The 21248-nt window shown below is 41.9% G+C and overlaps 1 protein-coding gene across 1 annotated transcript; it reads right to left on the bottom strand.

The window, feature by feature from the left end:
- Positions 1–45: 45 nt before the first annotated feature.
- Positions 46–20035, bottom strand: brsk1b (BR serine/threonine kinase 1b). The gene is made up of 20 exons (XM_079564296.1): positions 18941–20035; positions 17616–17710; positions 16103–16188; positions 15789–15929; positions 15562–15678; positions 14522–14555; positions 14351–14419; positions 14125–14271; positions 12595–12626; positions 12324–12488; positions 11710–11807; positions 11482–11629; positions 10789–10849; positions 9017–9275; positions 8469–8517; positions 7115–7238; positions 6936–7037; positions 6393–6501; positions 4556–4645; positions 46–3568 (listed from the first exon to the last, which is right to left on the bottom strand). Exons 1-20 carry the CDS (start codon positions 19026–19028, stop codon positions 3360–3362), a joined length of 2223 nt encoding a protein of 740 aa, XP_079420422.1. The 5' UTR covers positions 19029–20035; the 3' UTR covers positions 46–3359.
- Positions 20036–21248: the final 1213 nt, after the last annotated feature.

Raw genomic sequence — 21248 nt, 5'->3', positions numbered from 1 at the left:
TTATGCAACCTAATTTGAAACACCAAAAGACAATTATATTTCCATTGTTTTTTATTGGTCAGTTTTTCTTACAGGCAATCATAATCATTGTCATAATAGTGCACTTTTCCATTTTTTATAGTACAGACATTACTTTTCGTCATCATCATCAGTTTTTGTGTACTCTGTCGTGGACCTACACCCCCGCACTCACCAAATACTCCCACAGTATTTTTTTTGTATAGACTTCCCTTACTTCTTCGGGACAATAAAATGTTCTCTAGTTGTGAACAGGGGATGGTGGGGGGCGGAGAGTGTGATGGGAGTTGGATGGCGGTAAAGGGTCAATGGGTGAGAGATTATTGTATCAATAATAACTAGAAGAATGAGAAGATAATGATGACAATTGTATGGTGACTATAGTGTTTTAAAAGATAGTGAGCGCTACATAGGATACAGATGGCATACAATGGGGACAGACAGGCATTCAGGGTATACAAATGTATACAGCATCTGTGTATAAAACAAGGGAGGGACTGGTTACATAATGGGCAAGATATGTGCTGGGGGTTTAATGGCTGGGTCACAAAGGGAGGAAAATGGTGAGTGAATGGGACAATGGGCGAGGGGGTAGGAGGGGGAGCGACGAATCCTTTCAATGGAGCTACCAAGTTTTCTTTGAGTCTTAATGTAAAATCACACATAACCTTTTGTGTAGTCCATAGTTGTTTTGTAGTCCATTTCTTGATTCTGTCCTAAAACAACCTTCTTTGATGGCGGATCTGAGGCGAACGTGGCCTAGTGCTGGAAGGAAAACAGGCCCATTTGTAACGTGATACCGGTGAGCGGCACTCTCAGATTCCTCCATGAAACCTCAGCAAAGGGGCACAAACTGCAGCACTAACGTAAAATGCAAGATCAGTTCACCCGAGCTGGGGGCAAAGAAATTACTTTGGGTCCATTCCCGTTTATTTCATAAAACGGTGTGTCAAATTAAAATGAATAACAGACAACAAAATTGTGACAGTATTCATGTTTAGCTGAGACCAAGAAGCTATTTAGCGTTTAGGGAAAACTGGGACAAAGAAGAGAGATAGAGAGAGAAGCGAAAAAGAGGAAAAGTTCTGTTTTAAGATGCAGACAATCCATATTAGAACTTTTACTAAGATTCCTAAGATACAGTGTGAAATGCAAAACAATGCGATTCACAACTTACTTTGTTTATATCAGGCCACAATCAATGCAGTGTAGAACAAAGGTCGATTTAAGATTGACTGCAGCAAAAATACTAACTGAATATTCCCTATACCTGTGATGCTTTCTCCAGCTTTTATGAGTTGCTGCTATGAACTTCGATACTTTAAGTGCCTATGTTATTTACTTTGTATTCTGTGTATAGCAACACAATATTTGCAAACCGACTGCATTCTGGTTATTTCGAAAGTTTCTTTGTGAGAAAGTTTAAGTTGGAATCAATAAACATTCAAAACGCCTTTTAAGGGAGTCGAGTATCCAACACCATCACTAGCAAACAAAAGTGAATGGGAAAACAAACCATGCAAAATAAATTAATAGTATCCCGTCAAGTTTTGAGTCATAGTTTTGGTTCAGCACAGGGAGGCTGGATTTGCACTGCAGCCACATGGGATAACAATCAATACCAGATACATACAAACAAACAAACAAACAAACAAACAAACAAACAAACAAACAAACAAACAAACAAATAAAGAATAAATAAATACATCTGAGTAAATATATAGAACAAAATGTACATCTTAGTTTCCAAAAGACATTCACAGGGTTAGTGCCGCCCTCTTCTCTGCTGGTGGCAAAAAAAATATAAAAGACATTGTTTTAAAGTGTAGAAAAAGAAAGTAAACATTGCAATTTTAGCGTGTGGCGTCTCATAGTATCTAACTAAACTACTCGGTCACACATTACAATAACTACACACTATTAAGCATTTGTAAATACATCCTTTTTCCAAAACATTTACTCATCATTTCCCATCAGTTGCTAATCGTGTATAATCTCAAACATAGTGATTAACGTTATTGCTCAGACCATGGTTATGTTTAGAGACCCAATGAGACGATTAGTCACCGAGGCCATTGCTGACTTGTGCCTAAGATCAACCACACCGACACATGCAGAATCTATTTAGGTGCTTGTAATGAATTTACAAATGATGAGAAACTGTGTGTAAATGTTTTATAATGAATGGTGGAAGAAGTATCTACCAGTGCGTTAAAAATGTGCTACAAATGCTTAATAGAGTTCATTTGTTATAAAGTGTCCCCAACTACGTTTATGGCAACTTATGTTCTTACTTTGTAGAGAATGTTAAACGGTGCTTCATACATCTGCATCTATTTATCATCATTGTGCATCCCTATACAATCCTATTTACGTGTCTAAACTGAATTATTATTGTAAACTTTGCAGCAAGACAATTTCCTCCAGGTTTACATGAACTTGCTTTGGGCTACTCATGCAAGCTACTCAGACTCGGTCATAAATCTGTGCCTATTCAGGTGAATTGGGGGTAAATGTAACTAACTAACGATGTTCTCTCCTCTGTTAAAGGCAATATGGTGTCGTAGCTTGTTAGTGTAAATCTGAAATAATTAAACAAGTCTATGTCTCTAATGTACCTAAGTAAAGGGGATGTTGTTATCTTTTTGGGCTGTGTTACATTACCCACCTCATCCAATAAATGGACTTTCGCAAGATTGACTCTAATCTAGAACATTGGTCTCTCTGGACTATGGCGGATACGAAGTTTGTCATCTACAAACAGACACAAACCACATGACTGCTCTTCAAGACAGATACACTGTTTACATTCATAAAGGTGGCCCGTTGAACGAAAGCTGAATAACCAATTTCTCAATAGATCTTTTTGAGTTTTCTGTTAGGTTTGTGTTGGTTTGCCAGTAAGCTCAAAGTGTTGTTAAATATGCTGTTGAATTATTACATATTCAAGAAATGTCCGTGAGAACGAGGTGGTCTCCTCGGTGGTGCCAATGTTTTTTTTTTTCATGGTAACGAATCAGCATCTCCTGCATAAATCCTTCGGTTGGAGATTTGGACTTACTTGTTGTATTTGCTCATTGAGTTGGTCATCTGCTTTACTTTTCTTTCCAACCTTTTTCTTGCTTTGGGGATCTTGACAAGATTGACAAGCCAATGGGAGTCAACACATCATCAGCTTCAAGGGAAAAGGGTAGTTTCCTCCATACCACTGCTGGAGGGTGATGCTAGGAAGCGAGGGTGGTTGGAATGACCCGGGGTAAATGGACGCCTGGACAGGACGGGGCAAATAAAAGCAAAATGTTGGTATGGGATAACCTCGCAATGGTCCTCATGAACATTCTTTAGGGGTGGGCTTGTGTCCCGTTCGTAGAAGATAGGAGTCTGGTCTTGTCTTTGCTCGATCCACGTCTTTGTAAAATGCTCCCACTGCTGCTCCCACTGCCGCTATCAGCGCGTTCCCGCTCTCCGCGATCTGATCCGCCTTCGGAGCGCCGGGAATTCTGCCGCGACGGGGTGCTGGGCTGGCGGGAAAGCTGCCCATTCTTCTCGTCTGATGGATAAAAGAGGCAGATTAGTTAAAGTGCATAAGGCAGGTAAGACTACCATTTTCACCAGAACATACTGTAGTTAATACAATAAATGAGATCTTACACTGGTTGGGCATTACTGTATTGTTTACCTTTAAACTTGGGAAAAAAACGTTATTGCACAAGAATGTTTTCCTCAATCGACAGGTAAATATTCTCTTTTATTGCGCCATACTGTACTAATGGGCCATGGGCTAGTCCCAGTTCTGGCGTTGGAACATGGAATTCTCCCTTGTCCCCGTGTCTTTTTTAAGCCCAGTATACAGTGTGTTGCAAGAATGGGGAATGTAAACTCATGTGCCTTACAAACTCCAGATGGCCTGTGTTTAGCTGAGGCTTGCATCACTTGCCAGCAGTGTTTATGTTTGAGGAAAAGTGCAGGTAAAGTATTGCCAGTCCGCTCGTGGCTGGGCACAGTTGCCTTTGAGTCAGGTGGAGCGCTGATCCTGTATTAAAATGTGCTGGGTTAAATATTGATGAGAAATGGGGGTGGGATTTAACACGTTTTCTTCTTTCCACTCCCCTTCAGGCAGAATTGGTACCTTTAATTTTTTCCCTGTATGTTAACTAGTTCGTTGCTGACATGACACGAAGTGTGGAATCACGTTGACTCACTTGTGTTCACTGTGAAATGCCATTGCCTGAAATAAATAGATACATAAATTGAAAATAAATGAAAATGCCTGACAGAGATCGTAGTTGCAGCAGGAGGAGAGGAGGAGAATCTTGAGATCTATCACATGTAAACTTGTAAACAGTTATATTTCAAACCTGTACAGATGGCCAAAATCATGTTTGTTTTTTTAACATAAACATTACGTTTTTTCCCAACGTTACGATATAAGGTTGCCATTTTAAAATGTATTAATTAGAAGAACAGAAAAACCTGTCATATGCACTCACACCACACAGACAGATTAGAGTGTGTAGCGACAGTGGTCAGGACTCACCCGCTAAGGCCTGCACAGAGGGCTGGTCGTGTGTGCTGAGGAGCTGTGCCTGGATGGTTTCGACCACTCTTTTGAATCTGCGACTGGGACCTGTTACAAGAAAAAACCAAGAAGTCTGATAACTGAAGATGGTTGTTGGTTTCATGATTCAACTATAGCCAGAGGTGGTACAAAATATTTACTCAAGTAAGCTGAACCACACTAATTTTCTCCAGTTTGGGTTCACCAAAATCCAAAAGCTTCTTGAATAAAAGTGTCAAAATAATAACAAAAAGTAGAAGTAGTAGTAGTAGTAGAAAATGCAACAAAAACGTGACCAAAAAGTGACAAAAAGCCACAGAAGAGCAATAGAAAAGTGACAAAAATGCAACAAAAAAGCAATGGAAAAAACAACACGAGAAGTTGAGTCAGTTTTGTAGGTCTTAGCTTTCATATGAGGCGTTACTCTGGCCTATAGGCTTTAAACCTTTAGATTTAGGTAAAGCTGAACTGGAGAAAACGCACTTGCTGAAGGTGGGGGTTAAGAGGTTAAAATAATTTTACTCAAGTAGAAGAAAAAAGTAGTGGCCCAAACCATTACTCAAGTACAAGTAAATCTGCACTTGGAGAAAATGTTACTTGAGTACTGTGAGTGCTGACAGACTTTCTATTTTATTTTCAATGACGCCGTAAATTGTGTGAAACAAAACATAAAATCATGTAAAAATTGTGATATTTACAAAGAAAATTCATTTAAGGACATAATTTCTAGGCGCAGCCAGGGGCCGGAGGGTGTTCGGTTTGGGAGCCTTAGGATCTCATCTCTGCTGTTTGCGGACGATGTTGTTCTGTTGGCTTCAACAAATCATGACCTTCTGCTGCTCTGGGGCGGTTTGCAGCCGAGTGTGTAGCGGCCAGGATGGGGATCAGCACCTCCAAATCCGAGGCCATGGTTCTCCGCCGGAAAAAGGTGGTTTCCCCTCTACAGGTCGGTGGGGAGTCCTTGCCTCAAGTGGAGGAGTTTAAGCATCTCGGGATCTTGTTCACGAGTGAAGGACAGATGGAGCGTGAGATCGATAGACGGATCGGGGCGGGGTCAGCAGTAAATCGAGACCAAAGCTCTCGATTTACCGATCGATCTACGTTCCCACTCTCACCTATGGTCATGAGATTTGGGTAATGACCGAAAGGACAAGATCGCGAATACAAGCGGCCGAAATGAGTTTCCTTCGCAGGGTGGCTGGGCGCGCCCTTCAAGATTGGGTGAGGAGCTCAGTTACCCGGGAGGAGCTCGGAGTAAAGTCGCTGCTCCTTCACGTCGAAAGGAGCCAGCTGAGGTGGCTCGGGCATCTGTTCCAGATGCCTCCTGGTCGCCTCCCGTGGGAGGTGTTCCAGGCATGTCCTAGTGGGACAAGGCCTCGTGGAAGCCCCAGGACACGCTGGTGGGACTATGTCTCTGAGCTGGCCTGGTGTCGCCTCGGGGTCCCCCCAGAACAGCTGGAGGAGGTGTGTGTGGATCGGGAAGTTTGGGCATCTCTGCTGAGACTGCTGCCCCCGCGACCCGGCCCCGGATAAAGCGGAAGAAAATGGATGGATGGATGGATGGATGGATGCAGAATCCGTTTAAATATTTAATAACAGTGGAAAAAAATAAACAATTATTTTTTTTACTCAAGTAAGAGAACAGATACTTCATTATAATTTTACTCAAGTAGAAATAAAAAGTTGACAGGCTTAAAAAGTATCTTGATGTGCATTTCTCTCCGGTATCTTTCTTAAATACAGAGTGATGAACAGGCCGCAGCAGCAGATAAAGCAGCTTGAATTATAGGAGATCAGGTAATGAATGTCTCTGTACCTGTTATTAAAGTGAAGGTGACGCTGTAGATGCCCATCTCTCTCCGTCCTTCTCTCTCGGCTCGCTCCCTCTCTCGCTCCCTGTCTCCTTCTGAGTAAGCTATGTCCACCTACAAGAAAGAGGAAACACACACTTATGCGAACAACCAAGCATACACAAGAACATTCTTTCATGGGATAACCAGTACAAATCTGGTGACGTTTGTTTTACAGTTTGCCACTGGGGGGCGACAGAATTCATGTGTCATTAAAAATTCTTCAAGGTATTCTTCATTATGCCTATTTATTTTTATTTATTGTGTCGGGAAATTCTTTCTGGATTGGGCGGTCGCGGTGCGGTGCCTGGGAAAACACACAAGTGAGTCCAGGACATAAACGACACAATGCTGCCTCTGCTAATCTTTGTTCATTTTTACAAACACTAATTTTCTTGATAATAGAGATAACTTTTATAATGACTAAAGCTTCAACAGATTGACAAAACAAAACAAAAATTCCCCCATTTTCCCACAACACAAGAGTTAACAGATGAGTGGGTAAGTACTTGGAACTTGACAGGCTTCTGGAAGACAGAGGGCCCTCCGGACGACTTGTACTCCGCTCTGAAACTGTTCTGAGACACTACGCTGTGGCTCAAAGACTGGATCTGAGAGAGAGCGACAGAGTGGTCAGATCCACAGCACAGTCACATGAGTACAATGGTGATAGTATGGGGACACTGACTGAGAGGAAGGCGTGTATGATGTCTGCTTTGATAGAGCTCAGGGGCTTGTCCTGGATCAACACGAAGATCTGCTCCTCTTTCTCCAGACTGATGAAGTTGCCAAACCACGACTTTTTGGCCAGCCTTTGGAAAAAACATCATAATAACATGGTCAGTTTTCACACTGTAATTTACAAAAGTTAAATTATTTCAATCATCAGCCCTGCTCTCCAGTAAACAGTACATAACACAGGGTCGTGAGAAGCACCATACTTTTCCCTCAAAGTGGCTACATAATATCATTATTTTTAATTTACTGCAGACAGTTGAAGGAAATAAAAACATTACATTAGCAGATAAATAACTTCTTTGGAGTTTGTTTATAATAATATGACAGCAGGTAGAGTTTTTGTGATATGATCATAAACACATCCATATATGTTTTGGACAAAAACTCAATCCGCTACCCAATAGATAAAATAAAGGTAATGCAAACAAATGTCAAATTAGGACTTGTCCTCCCTCCCCTCGTCACAGCTACTTAACCCAAGCAGAGGAGCATTTAAATGAGTTCTTCATCCACTTATTATCAAACAAACTGTAGAGCAGGGACGTGTGAGCAAAGCATCAAGTGTTGGCTGCTAAAGTAGATTATAAAAGGCAGACAGAAGTCCCATTTCTGAGCACATTTAAATCACACCTAAAACAGTGGTATAAAAAACAGGCCTGTGAACACTTTTAGTACTGACCTGTTTGTACTTGTTGTATTTGTAGTCTATTTGTGTTGTTGCATGTTTTATCTACGTCACCTGCCTAAGGACTACAGATGGAAACGAGTATCTTTGCTGTTATTGTTATAATCTGACATATTTACATTGTGAACGTTCAAGTAGTTCATTAATATGCACTATCAAATAAACAAATAAACTCTCTCTCTGTGCAGGTCTTGTCTCTATACTCAAGTTCCCGATGTCCCAATAGCAGAGAACGGCCTGTATCAATCATGTGTCGACATTTAATCAGAAAACTATTCTTGCAGCACTTTGAGATTCCTTGGAATGAAAAGTGCATTATGAATTAAATCTATTTATCTATATCTATTATTTATTTATTATAGGATTGTTCCGAATTTCCAGGGATGTCTGGTCACACTAGATGCCGACCATGCCGATGTTCATCATGGGGTAAGTGTAGATATCAGTGTGTATTACATAAATTGGCATAAATCGATATGTAGAAAATAAGATAACTTTCTAAACATGTCTCTGCTCAAATTTCCTCTGAAAAGCAAGATAGCATGTACTATGGGATAAAGTTTATGTTGTTAATGAGAGCACTGGAGCAGATAAATTTACGCCGATCATGTTCACTTACTCCGGGCTGGACTCTGGGGTCAGACTCGACATGTCCTCAGACGTCGGGACTAAAAACAGAACAGAAAAGGCAGAGGAGGAGGGAGGGAAGAGATGATAGACTTTAATTCAATCGACCTAATTACACATCATCACAGATCAAGCCATTACTCAGCAGTGCTACAGACTACAGCGAGCTAATAAGGCTCATTTGAGCTGAGACGTAGAACAACAGTGGCATTTCAAACTACAAGCGCAATATCAAAGAATCAAGATACTGTGCACAGTTGTATAACGCTGCACTTATTACCAACACAATATTGATAACCTGCTGTCAGCATCCTGTGGCTCAGATTACATCTCATCAGTGGGAGGAGACAAGCACACAGAGCTTTCCAGAGTTGAGCCTTTTATTTTTTTAAAGACTCTTTTCGTAAATGCTAGGGCGGAGCAGTTAATCAAATTTTAATTGAATCATGGTCAAAACAGGTGAAAATGGTCAATCTGAAGCATTACGGTCGGTGTTGTCTTTTAGCTGTAGTTAGTTCAAAGAAACAACATAACCCTCACCTTGCAGTTTACGGCGATGGAAGCGCGGCGACCCCAGCAGGTTGTTCTTAAAGGAGTTGAGCCTTGTCCTCCAGTGGCCGGAGCCGGAGGCGCCCATACTCCCGCCTGGGCTGGAGGGCGGAGTTAACGTCAAGGTGGCCCCGCCCCCTCCATCAGCCCTGGAGGAGGAAGACGAGGAGGAGGAGGAAGGGGTACTGGGGTGTAGCGTGTGCACCGGCGTGCCCAGGGGGGTGGGCAGAGGAGAGCCCTGTGGCGTTACCTGGGAAATGGGGGAAGGCGTGGCACAGGAGTTAGAGGGAGAGTTCTTGGACTTAAAGACGGATGGAGAGGGGAAGTTGAAGAAGCGTGGGATGGGGGACAGGAGTGGGGATGGGGAGGGGGAGGGGGGGCTCTGCAGGGGGAGAGACTTCATGGAGTGGAGCTGGGGCCTGTCAGCAGGACCCTTGGATGGGAGGGTCTGAGTTTTGGGGTCGGGCGATGGACGTGCGGCGGGCCTGGGGGTGGTGGCGCTCGATGGTTTGGGCTCTTTGGAGGAGGTGGATGCAGAGGTGACTTCTGATTGGCTGAAAGTGAAGACTGGACTCTGATGGACACAGAGAAATGTGGAGAGAGAAGGATGGACAAATGAGCAAGCAATGATCATGAGGTGTGGTCAGATGACAGATGAAATAAGTGCCCTGACCCGCTGGAACCATTCTACAAGGAATGGTTCCAAGGGAAGTGGGTCAGGAGTCCCATATTCTCATTGAGGTTTATTGGTTGGACGTCTATTCTTGGAGGTGTTACAACTACCAGGTGAGAGGAGGTATTAATATCTATTGCAGGAGTAAAGTGTTTGTTTTCCTTGTATGGTTGAACAGTATACACGCAGATACAGTCCTAACACTAAAATGAATTACTGACCACATTCACTCTGAAGCCCTTTTGCTAGGCACTAAGATGGCCTCAGCATTGTGCGTTTTCTAAAAGGTCTCGGGCCGGACAAGGCCTTTCTATGTGAAGTTTGCATGTTCTCCCCGTGTCTTTGTAGGTTTCATCGGGTACTCCGGTTTCCCCGACCACTAAAAATACCATGTATAATAGGTTAATCCTCCAGCCAGGTGTCTCTGATCATTAGCCTGGCTCCACATGTGGAGATGGATCCCCAGGCTCCCCACTGCTCCTTAACGGTCGCCCCAGCGACATTGAGGATGGATCAAATGCAGAGAACAAACTCCCCTACAATGATCAATAAAGTATACATAAAGTCTCTGGCCACTCCTTACCCCCTTTGATGCTATTGCCCAGTCCAATATAAAAATCCATATCCAACTAATTTGAAATGTTAAATGAAACAAACATAATGAGTGGGGATCCTTTTTGGATGGTGCATGAGAAGGCATGCTGGGCATCAGGATGAGCATGGCAGTGAATGAAGTAGTGATATTTCAATAATACAATTCACAGTTAAAGAAAAACAGACTTCGTTTTTTCAGGCTTTTGCTGGTCAAAAAGGAAGGAAACTGAAGGAATCACACATTGTGAATGTAATTGTTGGTTATGTAATGTAAAGATCAGGGCAGCAGGCCAGCACAGTCTGCACACTGCGCCAGCACTGCTGCGTCATTCAAACATTAAAATAGGTCAGACTATTCTGGTGCAGAAAGATGTTCCACAGTTTGTCTAATACAAAATGATGGGCGTTAAGAAACTGTTCATGGTGAATTGAGATATGCGCAATCTTATGAGTGATTTGTCACATGTAACAGAATAGGGTGCAGGTGATGTCTTACCCTGGGACTGCTGAGGGGGCTGGACGACAGCCCCGTGGACGCTCCACTCACTGAACGAGACCTACAAGAGAATCACACACATAAAGAGGTCTGTTTAAAACAGACAATTACAACACTTTTACATATGGGCACTTAACACACCACGGTTAGTAGGAGCTTTGGCTGATAACTAACAATGTGCAAAAATGTGGCAAAATACTCTTTGAGAACAACCTCAACCTAGACAAAGTACAACAAATTAGCAACAACAAAGCATATAGAACTTTAGAACTTATCGATCCGAAAATACTTCAGGGGCCCTCCAATTTGAACTATCTACTCTATTTAAAGGAATTGGTCCTTATTTTAAAGCCAAAATAAGATATGAAATAAGAATTAGTACATCTGTAGGGCAAAAACTCTCTCAAGTGCAGTACATTTGAGCAAATACATATAAATATCCTTTCAAAATCCAATTTGTTCATTGTACTTCACTTATAGAGAAGCTCTAGGGTGCCCCCTGCAGGGCCTCTGAGACCCCCAAGGGGCCCCAGACCACACTTTGGGAACCACTGGTATAAAGCTTATGTATGTTCATGCCTAGGGCGAAACGACTGGTCAAAGTGGTTGAAATGTTGAACTTTGATTAGTAGTGCCACTTTATCATAGGTGCTTCTAGAGTTAAGTCAATCATCTTCATGTGTTGCTGCAGACCTCTGGCTGTGTGCGTTGGTGTCCAGAGCCCTTCGTGGAGGAGTGGGAGATTGTTCTGTCACACTGAGCACCTCCAGACTCTTCCTCTCGGGGCGACAGCGGCCTATACGAGTCAACATGGGGGAGTCCACTCGTTTCCTGGGTGGATCTGAAATTGGGCAAAGATCAAGTTTAGGCCTTATAAAGTCCAGGTAGTTCAGGAGAGAAAGAATGCACAGTTGTTCTCACCAAGGTCATTCCTGGGGGGAAGATCCTCGTCCTCGTAGCTTGGGTATCGTTCTTTTCTGTCCAGCAGGAGGTAGTATATCATTTTCTCTTGGTTCTCTCTACAAGCACAGGTGGAAAAGTCATATCCTAAGTCAAGCCTGTTGAACAGGTAAGTTGCCTTGACAGAGCCAATTTTATGTGAAGCCTAAAGTGAGTTTGTCCTATTAGCCTGCTCCAACTGTCCACTTATTCAGGTGTTGGTTTTTATTCTTCTCAAGTTACTTTTTGAAATGTTTTGTTCAAAATATGTTTTGTACAAAAAATATTCAACTTTTTCAACATTTAAAACATTGAAATAATATAGTGGTCTATTGTGCATTGTGAAATTTGTTTAAAATGTTTAAAATGATCAAGTCGAAGACATTATAATCTTACAATGTTCCACCCACTATTTTTATTACACGAACAAAAGATATTTCCGTCTTGCACCTTTACATCCTTATCGCATTGTTTACTTCACTAAACACACAATGTTGGTGGGCAGTGTGAAGTAGCTTTGGAGGTGCACAAAAGTGGTAAACAAAACACTGAGGAAGTGTAGGTTATACTGGGTATAAAAGAACTTAGTTACGCACTCTTCGCTTGTGAGGTCCTGCTTGAGCTTGGCCTGGTCCCTGAAGCAGCCTAAAGAGTACATGCTCTCCAGGACGTCTGGATCCAGATCGCTGACAGAGGCCACCCTCTTCACACACACGCGCCGAGGAGCGGGCTGCTCTGGGCATGGCTCGTACCGACCGCTCCTGGGACGGGTACACCACAAAGATACAAGTGACTTTGAATATTTGGCGGGTACCTGACATAACTGCGAAAGACACTGGTAAAAAAGACTAAAGTAGAAGTACTTACTGATACCAGGCATGTTTTTGTATTGCTTCAAGCTGTAAAGAAGACAATAAGCATGTATAAGAATTGTGTTTGCATGAAATCAGATTAAAGCCACATTTAAAACAAAACAAAACAGAATAATAGCCTCTTTCATCAATAATATCACTGTAATTACTGAAGCACAAGAAGAAGCGCAAGAAAATGGATGGATGGGAAAGCTGAAAGAGCTTGGACGCGTCTAACTTCACCCCCGTTTGGCCCCATAGAGGAGAGGATGAGAGGCTAAATGCTAACAACATCTTTGGTCTTGTTGACTGAGCGTTCGCGTAAAGACCACACAGGTACACATCAACTCGTCTTAGCTAAGAACATATCTCAGTATGAAAAAATGGTGCCCTGTTCCTTTAAACTAGACAGGTTTGAAACAACAGCAATCAAAGCGATCAAAAGCAAGCACCGGTAGAGTTGGTTAGCAAACTAGCCACACAATAATCACATTATGTTTCTCTGTTGTGCGTGCCTTTCTAGTGAGAATACTCTTTGGTTTTGGCCAATGGGGGAGTGGTACAGGAGCAAGTTGCCGTTCTGTGAATCTGGATCGAAGCTAGAGTTGGTCGATGCCTGTCCCTCCACAGCAAAACAACTTTAGTTATATATGCTAAAAGTATTCTCCTGATCCCTGTGAAGCAAGGCGACAGCAGAGTGACCCGCCAGTTATCAACATCCTCACAGACTCCAAGCCAGAGCAGACTTCCACTTTCTCACTTTCTTAATTTGACAAATTCACGCTCCGATGAGTCACAAGTGGTGTCTCTGTGTCCTCAGAATTCATTGACACCCCTATCATTACAAGTTTGCGCCAAGAGAATGTCATAAAAATATTCTCCCCACTGACCATTCTCGTTTTCCATTCCTTACAAGATCTGCCAGGAACTTTATGAGCTTTTACGAAGGAAGCATGTTTTTACTGACAGCCTGTATTTGTGTTTCCAACCGCCTGAATAATGTGTCTATACTTCCAATAACTAGATCAGCAGAAGTCTTTATCCTTTTTTTATCCTCATTTTGTCTGAACTCCTACAGTAGGTCAGTGGTTCTCAGCTGATCCGCTCCTGCAGTTTTAAACATGACATTGTAGATTGCAGATCGTGATCACTTTCTCATAAGCTAATCTGAAGTCCTTAGTGTAAGGTTCCAGTATGTCGGACTCAATTTTCAACAGAGGAAGCAAACGGACATTTGACGAACATCAGTGTCGTTTCAATGTTTGTATAAAAAGCGCTTTATAAATAAAGTTTGATTCTGTGTGTCATAGTTTGCTGTCACACATTAATGCATCATTTTTATGACGCATTCTTGATGTGCAACAGAATATTTTCCTCTTCACAGCAAAAGCTTGCGCGTGAATCACCTCTTTTTTTGCGCAACTGAATATTTATTTATAGCTAGAATGACTTGAAACAAATGATGCTGTTTCGTTCAAATGTAGCTTCACTCAATCAATAATTTATCGCGCAAATTTTCTAATCCCTCTAATGTTTTCTTTCGTACCGTGAGCCTCTTGTCGGGGCTGACTTCTATCATTCCCTTCAGCAGTGACTGACAGTCCGGAGGTATAAAGTGTGGCATGTGGAACACTCCGCTCTTCACTTTCTCCAAAAGCTGCCGCAGGTTGTCGTGGTCAAAGGGCAAGGCACCCTGAAGCATGATGAGGAAAACATAATAAGTTTTTAATAAAAGTAATAATGTTGTTGATTGACAAGGCAAATCATCTTACCACAAGAAGAGCAAAGAGGATGACGCCACAGCTCCACACATCAGCTCGGCGGCCATCATACTTCTCTCCCTAAGTTACAATTAGGTTAATAATTTATTTGAAAAAGAATATGAATAATAATCTATCATCATTCATTATTGTATGTATTTATTATGGTGCACACACACTTACCCGTATGACTTCTGGACAAGCATAATGTGGAGATCTATAAAAAAGTGAACATTGTTCAGTTTGATGTTTTTTTTACACAAATAATTGTATGCAAAAATCCACACAGAATAAAGTGCTGAGTCATAAACTGTGTCCCACAAAAGGTGAATCCAGGTTAAACTTGTGGTAATGCGAGCAACAATTGTTCAGATAAAGCGAAGGGATGAAATCTTCTTGTGTGTTTCAATGTATGCATCTTCAGATATATTTTTATTCAATTCTATTCTCCTGTACACTACATACAAACCTGAGACCACGCTTTGCAAGTCATCACCGAAAAACAAGATATCGTTCTAGGCCAAGTCACAGGTCTGGGTCAATTAAAGCAGTACTAAGTAACTTGTTTACCTTAATAAATCATTTTTGTAGTCCCTCTGAGGGTAATACAAGTGTTGATGGGATGATTGGGGGGTCTTTCATCTCTCCCTGGTGTCTCTGGCCAGAAAACCACACTTGCAGCTTTCCCTGCACCGGGTCAGCGGCCCCAATACCCAATAAAATAATACGGGTGCGCACCTATGTTCCCTGGGTGCAATTCCTTTTTGTTGTAGGCGAGTTGATACATCAACCAATTTAAAAGTCATGAGAGTGAAACGTCATACATATATCAATCAGCTTAACCCTGACCCTGCCCTAGCCACTAACCTTAAGGATAGTGACACTCCCGAGTCAGAGTCACGTCCTGGATTCTCAGTCATAATCTCATGTGTCGAGTTGAACCATGGAAAAGAGCTAAACGAGTCCCTAACTCTAATCCAAGTACTATCTATCTTTGCTTTCAGACATGCTGCATGTTGACATACAGTAAAATCAACATGCAGCATATGTAATCAGACGGTAATTTAATGGTGATCGGTGAATGGTGGTTTAATGGTGACTTTTTAACACTTGTATAGTCATCAAGGCCAATTCTGGAACATTTACATATAACCTGTATGTGAATGTGTGTGTATTGTTCCTGATAACAAAAAACAAAAGCATAATGTCACACTGATACTGACCCACAACTTGTTTCTAGCAAACTGTCGCCCACTTGCAACGAGGCCATGCCAAAGTCTGCTATCCGGATGTTATTCTTCTCATCCAGGAGGAGGTTTTCCGGCTTTAAGTCTCTGTGACTGCGTACAACAACAGCAAGCATAGTTACCATCTATCTCAAACCAAATGTAAGAAGCACAAACAAGTACTCAACGCAGTGTATAAATTAATAATGTAGAAATGACCCCACCATATGGAATGACTGTGGCAGAAGTCGAGGGCCGAGATGATTTGCCTGAAGAATTTCCGGGCCTCTTTGGGGGTCAGTCTGCCCTTCTTCACCAGGTAGTCGAATAGCTCGCCCCCAGACACATGCTCCAGCACCAAGTACCTGCAAACCAACACGCACGTCACCTAACCATAATCAATGCTGACCTTGTAATGTCTCACAACGTCTGCCAAGTTTTGTCTTAAATTCAAGGTTGCGTTTGTGCTGGCAGGCGTCCAGGGCCAGAGATGATGGGAGATAGAAGCTTCAGCGAGGAGCAGAGATAAGGTACTCACAGATATTTGTTATTCTCATAGACATCATGCAGCTTGAGGACGTGAGGGTGCTCTATTAGTTTAAGAATAGCTATTTCTCTCTCCACCTGGACAGATAGAAGGAAGAGGAGAGGCGGAAAGAGGTTAGGGGGCAGGGGAGTTGTTAAATTGTGGAAGTGGAAATGTGGAAAAAGGATAGTGGACAGCTTTAACGTGTAAATTGTGATCAAAAATGTTAATATGGATGAATGGGAAATGAATAGGGAGAGCCAATCCAGCTTTCATAGTGAATTGTACTTAGCTTAGTACAAGATAGAGTATTAGTATGTTGTCGTCATCATCATCATCATGAGTCATGAGTGTTCGACACCAACACTAGCCAACTAGCTAAATGCTGTAGATTTCTGTATTAGCAAGAACGATTCACTTGTGGATTTTGTGCATAAATCTGTCGGAGCTTAAAGCAGTAGAGGAAAATAAAATAAAGATTAAGATGACTACAGACATCCTCTTCAAAGGGATGGCAATTGGGACTCTAAAAAAAAGTTAACAACAAACCCTGATGATGATGATCATGTGTGAGCAGGTGTTAGTTTTTTTCCTCTGATGCTCAAATAATAATAAAAAGGAATCTACAATATATTTTACAAATATAACTAACAATTGTTTTTCTGTTTTGTTTTTTACATAAAAGACAAACTCAAATTAAACAACCAACCAATCATAGCCTGACTGCAGCACCATATGATTGTATGATTGAAGCAAAATACAAACACACATTTTAATTGTATACCGTTTGAAACCGGTTTACTTCGCACATCGCTGGTTTGGAACAGGTGCGTAAGAGAAGGCACATATTAGTAAAACAGGAAAAAAAATCTCTCATACATTGTGTTACTTGTGGCCTTCGTCAGGCAAATCCACTGGAAAACGTTGCATTGAATAAAGAAACACTGGGGTTGCAAGCAAGACAGTGTGAGAGATTTTTTCCCCCTGTTCTAATTCTATACAATTTGACAGTAAAGCAGAGGGTTTTCCAACTTTTGTGACTTTACTGCAACTTTACTTTTCAGTAGGTAAAAGTAAGTAGTTTTAGGCACTCTGTAGGCTGTACTCTAACACTTCTCACTGTCTCAATCACAATCTGAACTACCTCTAGAACCGTCATCAACAGAGTGGGATGTTTACAGTAATAAACTATAACAAAAGAGTTTAAGTGCTTTTTGAAGGCATTCTAAAAAAACAGCCATATATGAACAACTCAACATAGCCAGCAGCACAATAGGCCTCTCTCAGTGCATATGAGTCCAGCCCGCTTAGCCATAGCCACTATTATTTCAGTCCTCAATTAGCGCGGCCAAATCATCTCTATTGTTGGGTTTACAGAAGCACTGCCCACACACGTCGCACTTCCAACTTACAACACACCAGTGCATTCCCTGACACACATAAACACTCCATTTGTGATGCTATTTTCTGCAGGTTGGAGCACAGAGGATTGCATCAGACGAGGATGGGGAGAAGGATGCTGTACCTTCATCAGGACCGATTCAGAGAGCTTTTCTCTATTGACAATCTTTATGGCCACCTTCTGTCCCGTTATACAGTGGACCCCCAGTTTAACCAGCCCTGAAACACAAATTAGTAAAGAGTTGATTAGAGAAAAACAACAATTATAAGGTCAGAGGAGACTTCAGGCCATATGTGTCCTTTTGCTATTGATTTGTTAGTGGACTCACTCACTAACAGAAATCTTAAAGGTGCATGATGCAACTTTTAATGCGATAAGAAAGGTGATTTTTGAGCATAATGGATCTTTTTGTGACATTGGCTCTATGGATGATTGACACGGCGCCTTTACTTTCCTTCACAGCGGCCTCTACAACGCTCCAAGATCAATTGTTTTGTAGGTTTTCTGGTGAGAGGGTCTGCCAGCAGTGAAAACCTAAACAGAAACTCTAAAAGCATTTGGTCCTGGAGCATCATAGATGCCACTGTGATGCTAAACATTCATACAGCCGCTGGGTCACTGAAATACGCGCAAATAAAGGTTTTATTTTTTCATGTAAAATGATCCATAATGCACCTTTAATTTAAACAAAACTGATTGTTATTTTGTTACAGCCCCTCAAAAGTATTTAAGAAATGTTTGCATATTTTCCAAATTATAGGAGCTGTTATTTTATTTATTGGCCGATTTTTTTTTGCAAACAAATACATTTAGTAATTGTTTACTCAACAATTAAAATGCAGAGCAAGTTTTGTGTTTAACCACTGTGTAATATGGTTGTAATTGGGAAGTCCTTTGTTGACACTAGCAGCCCACTATGAGCTGGTGTAACAGGCCATCTGGTCTGTCAGGTCAGAAGCAGAGCTTTACCAACAGATAGAACTTTTTCTGGGAACAGTTGAACTGATTTCCAATCAGAATATTGTCAATATGGTTAGATCAAAAAAGAAGTCTGTGTTTGAGAGAAAAGGGTTCCAAGACCACAGGAGAAAGGTTAATAGACCTGCTTGTGGACAGCTACTTCTGTAGCCACGGCTACCCTTGGGCTGAAAAGCAGAGCCATGGCTGCCAATCTAGGCCAATCAACACTGCTGGAGATGCTATCACTAATATTCATATTGGTTTGTGTAGGAAAAATGACATTGTGCATTTGGTTGTCAACAATAAATGGAGAGTTGTACATTGACAGTTTTACACTGTATGTCACTACAACCCATGAACTTTGTGGTCAACGTATTTTAAGTTGTTGCAAAGAATCTCCTTCTGTTATTCCGTGCTCTGATGTGGACCCTGCATGCAGGTTCAGTTGATACAGCACCCACTTCCTATTTACTATTCCCTCCTCTTACCTGTCTGCCCCTTTCCAAGGGTCTTCTCCAATCTGTAGGGCCCCACATACTGACTGGACTGGCCCACCGACAGCTCCTTGCTGCTCATTCTCCTCCACCAACCCTTTACCTCCGTCACGGTGATGTATTTATAAGGCAAGATCAAGCTATAAGGTTGAGTCGTGCTGCGTGCGTAACGCCGTAACACACATCACAGGCGATCACAGGCGGCGTGGAGAGGAGCTGGTCGTGATGGGAAGCCGGGCCCTGCAGGCTACTCCCTTGCACTTGCTTGTCATGCGGTTGAGGTGTGTCTTAGTCCAATCCAGAAAGTAGCATCCTCATACAAAAACTGCAAGAATAGAGGTGTCCAAATCAAACAATGCAGCGTCCTTTCAATGGAACAAGTAGGAGATGTTATTCCAGGGTGGACAGGAAGGCTACATTTGCCACACATTGATTTCTGTAAGAGCACAGTCTCAAATATCCCAAGTCAGAATGGCCTGGTCGATATCAGGGACCCCCCTCGTTTCTTTACCCTCCAAAGCTAGCACGCACAATGCACATAACATTCACCTTTCCTCCTTCTCCGCGTGTTCAGATTGTGTGCAGAGGTAGCGTAGTCCAGATAATAATCTATTATAACAACAGCATCAGTCAGAAGAATGGGTTTTCCAATATCCGGTGCACACTTCTTTGGCTCACCCCCTCCCTGGCCTCGCATCAGGAAACTGAGGATGAGGGGTAGCGCGTTTTTTAGCCAACAAAAACGCACCTTCCTTTCACGCGACAAAAGAGGTCAAATGTGCGCTTTACTCCAGAAACTGGCATCCTCAGGTCCCCTTGTCCTTCTGTGGCTTCAGTGTCTTCAGTGTCTCCCCCAGGCCGGATGTGCTCATGATATCACCAAGCCCCCTCCCCAGCGCACCGTCTCCTTTACGCGTAACGTAAAGGCAGCTGCGAAGTGCCCATGTCCCGTAAATGCCTCTTCTCTCTTCCCTGGTCGGGATGTTTTTTTCTTCTTCCACACCGCACTCGCTCCGTCCTGCTCCCGTCCAGTTGTCAGCATCCGGGTACCACTCCACCCTCCCAAGCATCCATCCCTGCAAAGCACCCACCCTTTTTCTTCGACCGCACAAAAAGAGGCGGGATGTGATTGGAGGAAAGATCTGGAAGTTGCACATGGTCCAAGACACATGAATAGGCGGCACAGGCGAGCCGTATCAGATGCACAGACAAGTTGTAAATGAATGAAGCGGAGGCTACATTCAATTATAGATTTAAATAAAACAATACAATTCTATAAAATAAACCTCAAATGTCTTACAGGAACTATGAGTAATTGATCGACTTAGCATGTAGCCTACTCTTAAACACTTTAGAAAGTTCAATAAAACCATGGACCACCTTGTCACCGGACAGAATTGGCTAAGACTGCCTCAACAGGGCAGCCGCATCAGCACACTGTGACATCTGTAAAGATTAGGCTACTCTGACAGAAAATGGATGAGCACGAGCCGATATGAGAATAATAAACAAATGCACAAAATGCATATCACTAATAACATTCTAAAATATGAATAAACTTAATTAATCAGTTTTCTTTGAGCTATAAAATGTACTCAAGTTGTTTAAACTTGAGGCTGTAAGCAGTAAATGTGTCACTGTTTCACTCATAATGATGGCCTAGCGACCCGTCCATGAGCTGCACTTAGGTCCTCACTGTTCCATGTGTGACACAGGACGTTAATCTCCTCTAATCTTTTGATGGAACTGAGTTTTGAAGGTTATCCAGCGGCGCACACTGCGCACATACTTTTATTTATTGTCAAAGCGCAAAAGAAAGACGAAAATTTCTTTCTTTATTATTTAGATCATATTAGCATTTTTACGCACGGACAAAAGTTTAATGATAACTTTACAGTCTATATATTTGCAACTAATAAATACTCCCAGTTGAATAACAAATTGAAGAAGTCAAAGGAAGAAGTCTAAGTGTAATTACCTCAATCTTCCACGTGAGGGTGCTGTTTTGCTACAATACAGAGCAGCAATTTCAATGTGTCTGGAATGAATCACATTAGAATTAGTGGCATTCAACATAGACAAATAAAATTGCTGTAATATATATATATATATATATATATATATATATATATATATATATATATATATATATATATATATATATATATATATATATATATATATGTAGCTATATGTTATCAGTTTCAGTACCCCTTTTCAACTAAAGAACAGAATACTGTCGGCTATCGGCCAAAGTATTAGCCCAATGTAGAGGGAACTAGTTTAAAAAATATACTGTATA

Source organism: Gobius niger (genome assembly GCF_951799975.1).
Source record: "Gobius niger genome assembly, chromosome: 10".
NCBI classification, from domain to species: domain Eukaryota; kingdom Metazoa; phylum Chordata; class Actinopteri; order Gobiiformes; family Gobiidae; genus Gobius; species Gobius niger.
The sequence above is the reverse complement of the archived record's forward strand: the minus strand, read 5'-3'. Positions and strand labels throughout refer to the sequence as shown.

Bases quoted from the DNA above. Each gene is read 5' to 3' on its own strand.
- brsk1b (XM_079564296.1), bottom strand. From the start codon at position 19,028: ATGAGCAGCAAGGAGCTGTCGGTGGGCCAGTCCAGTCAGTATGTGGGG. The intron at 10,850-11,481 runs GTCTGCAGCAAC...ATTCTCTTGTAG, and splicing joins ACCAACGCACACAGCCAGAG to GTCTCGTTCAGTGAGTGGAG. The intron at 8,518-9,016 runs GTGAGGGTTATG...TTCTGTTTTTAG, and splicing joins CCATCGCCGTAAACTGCAAG to TCCCGACGTCTGAGGACATG.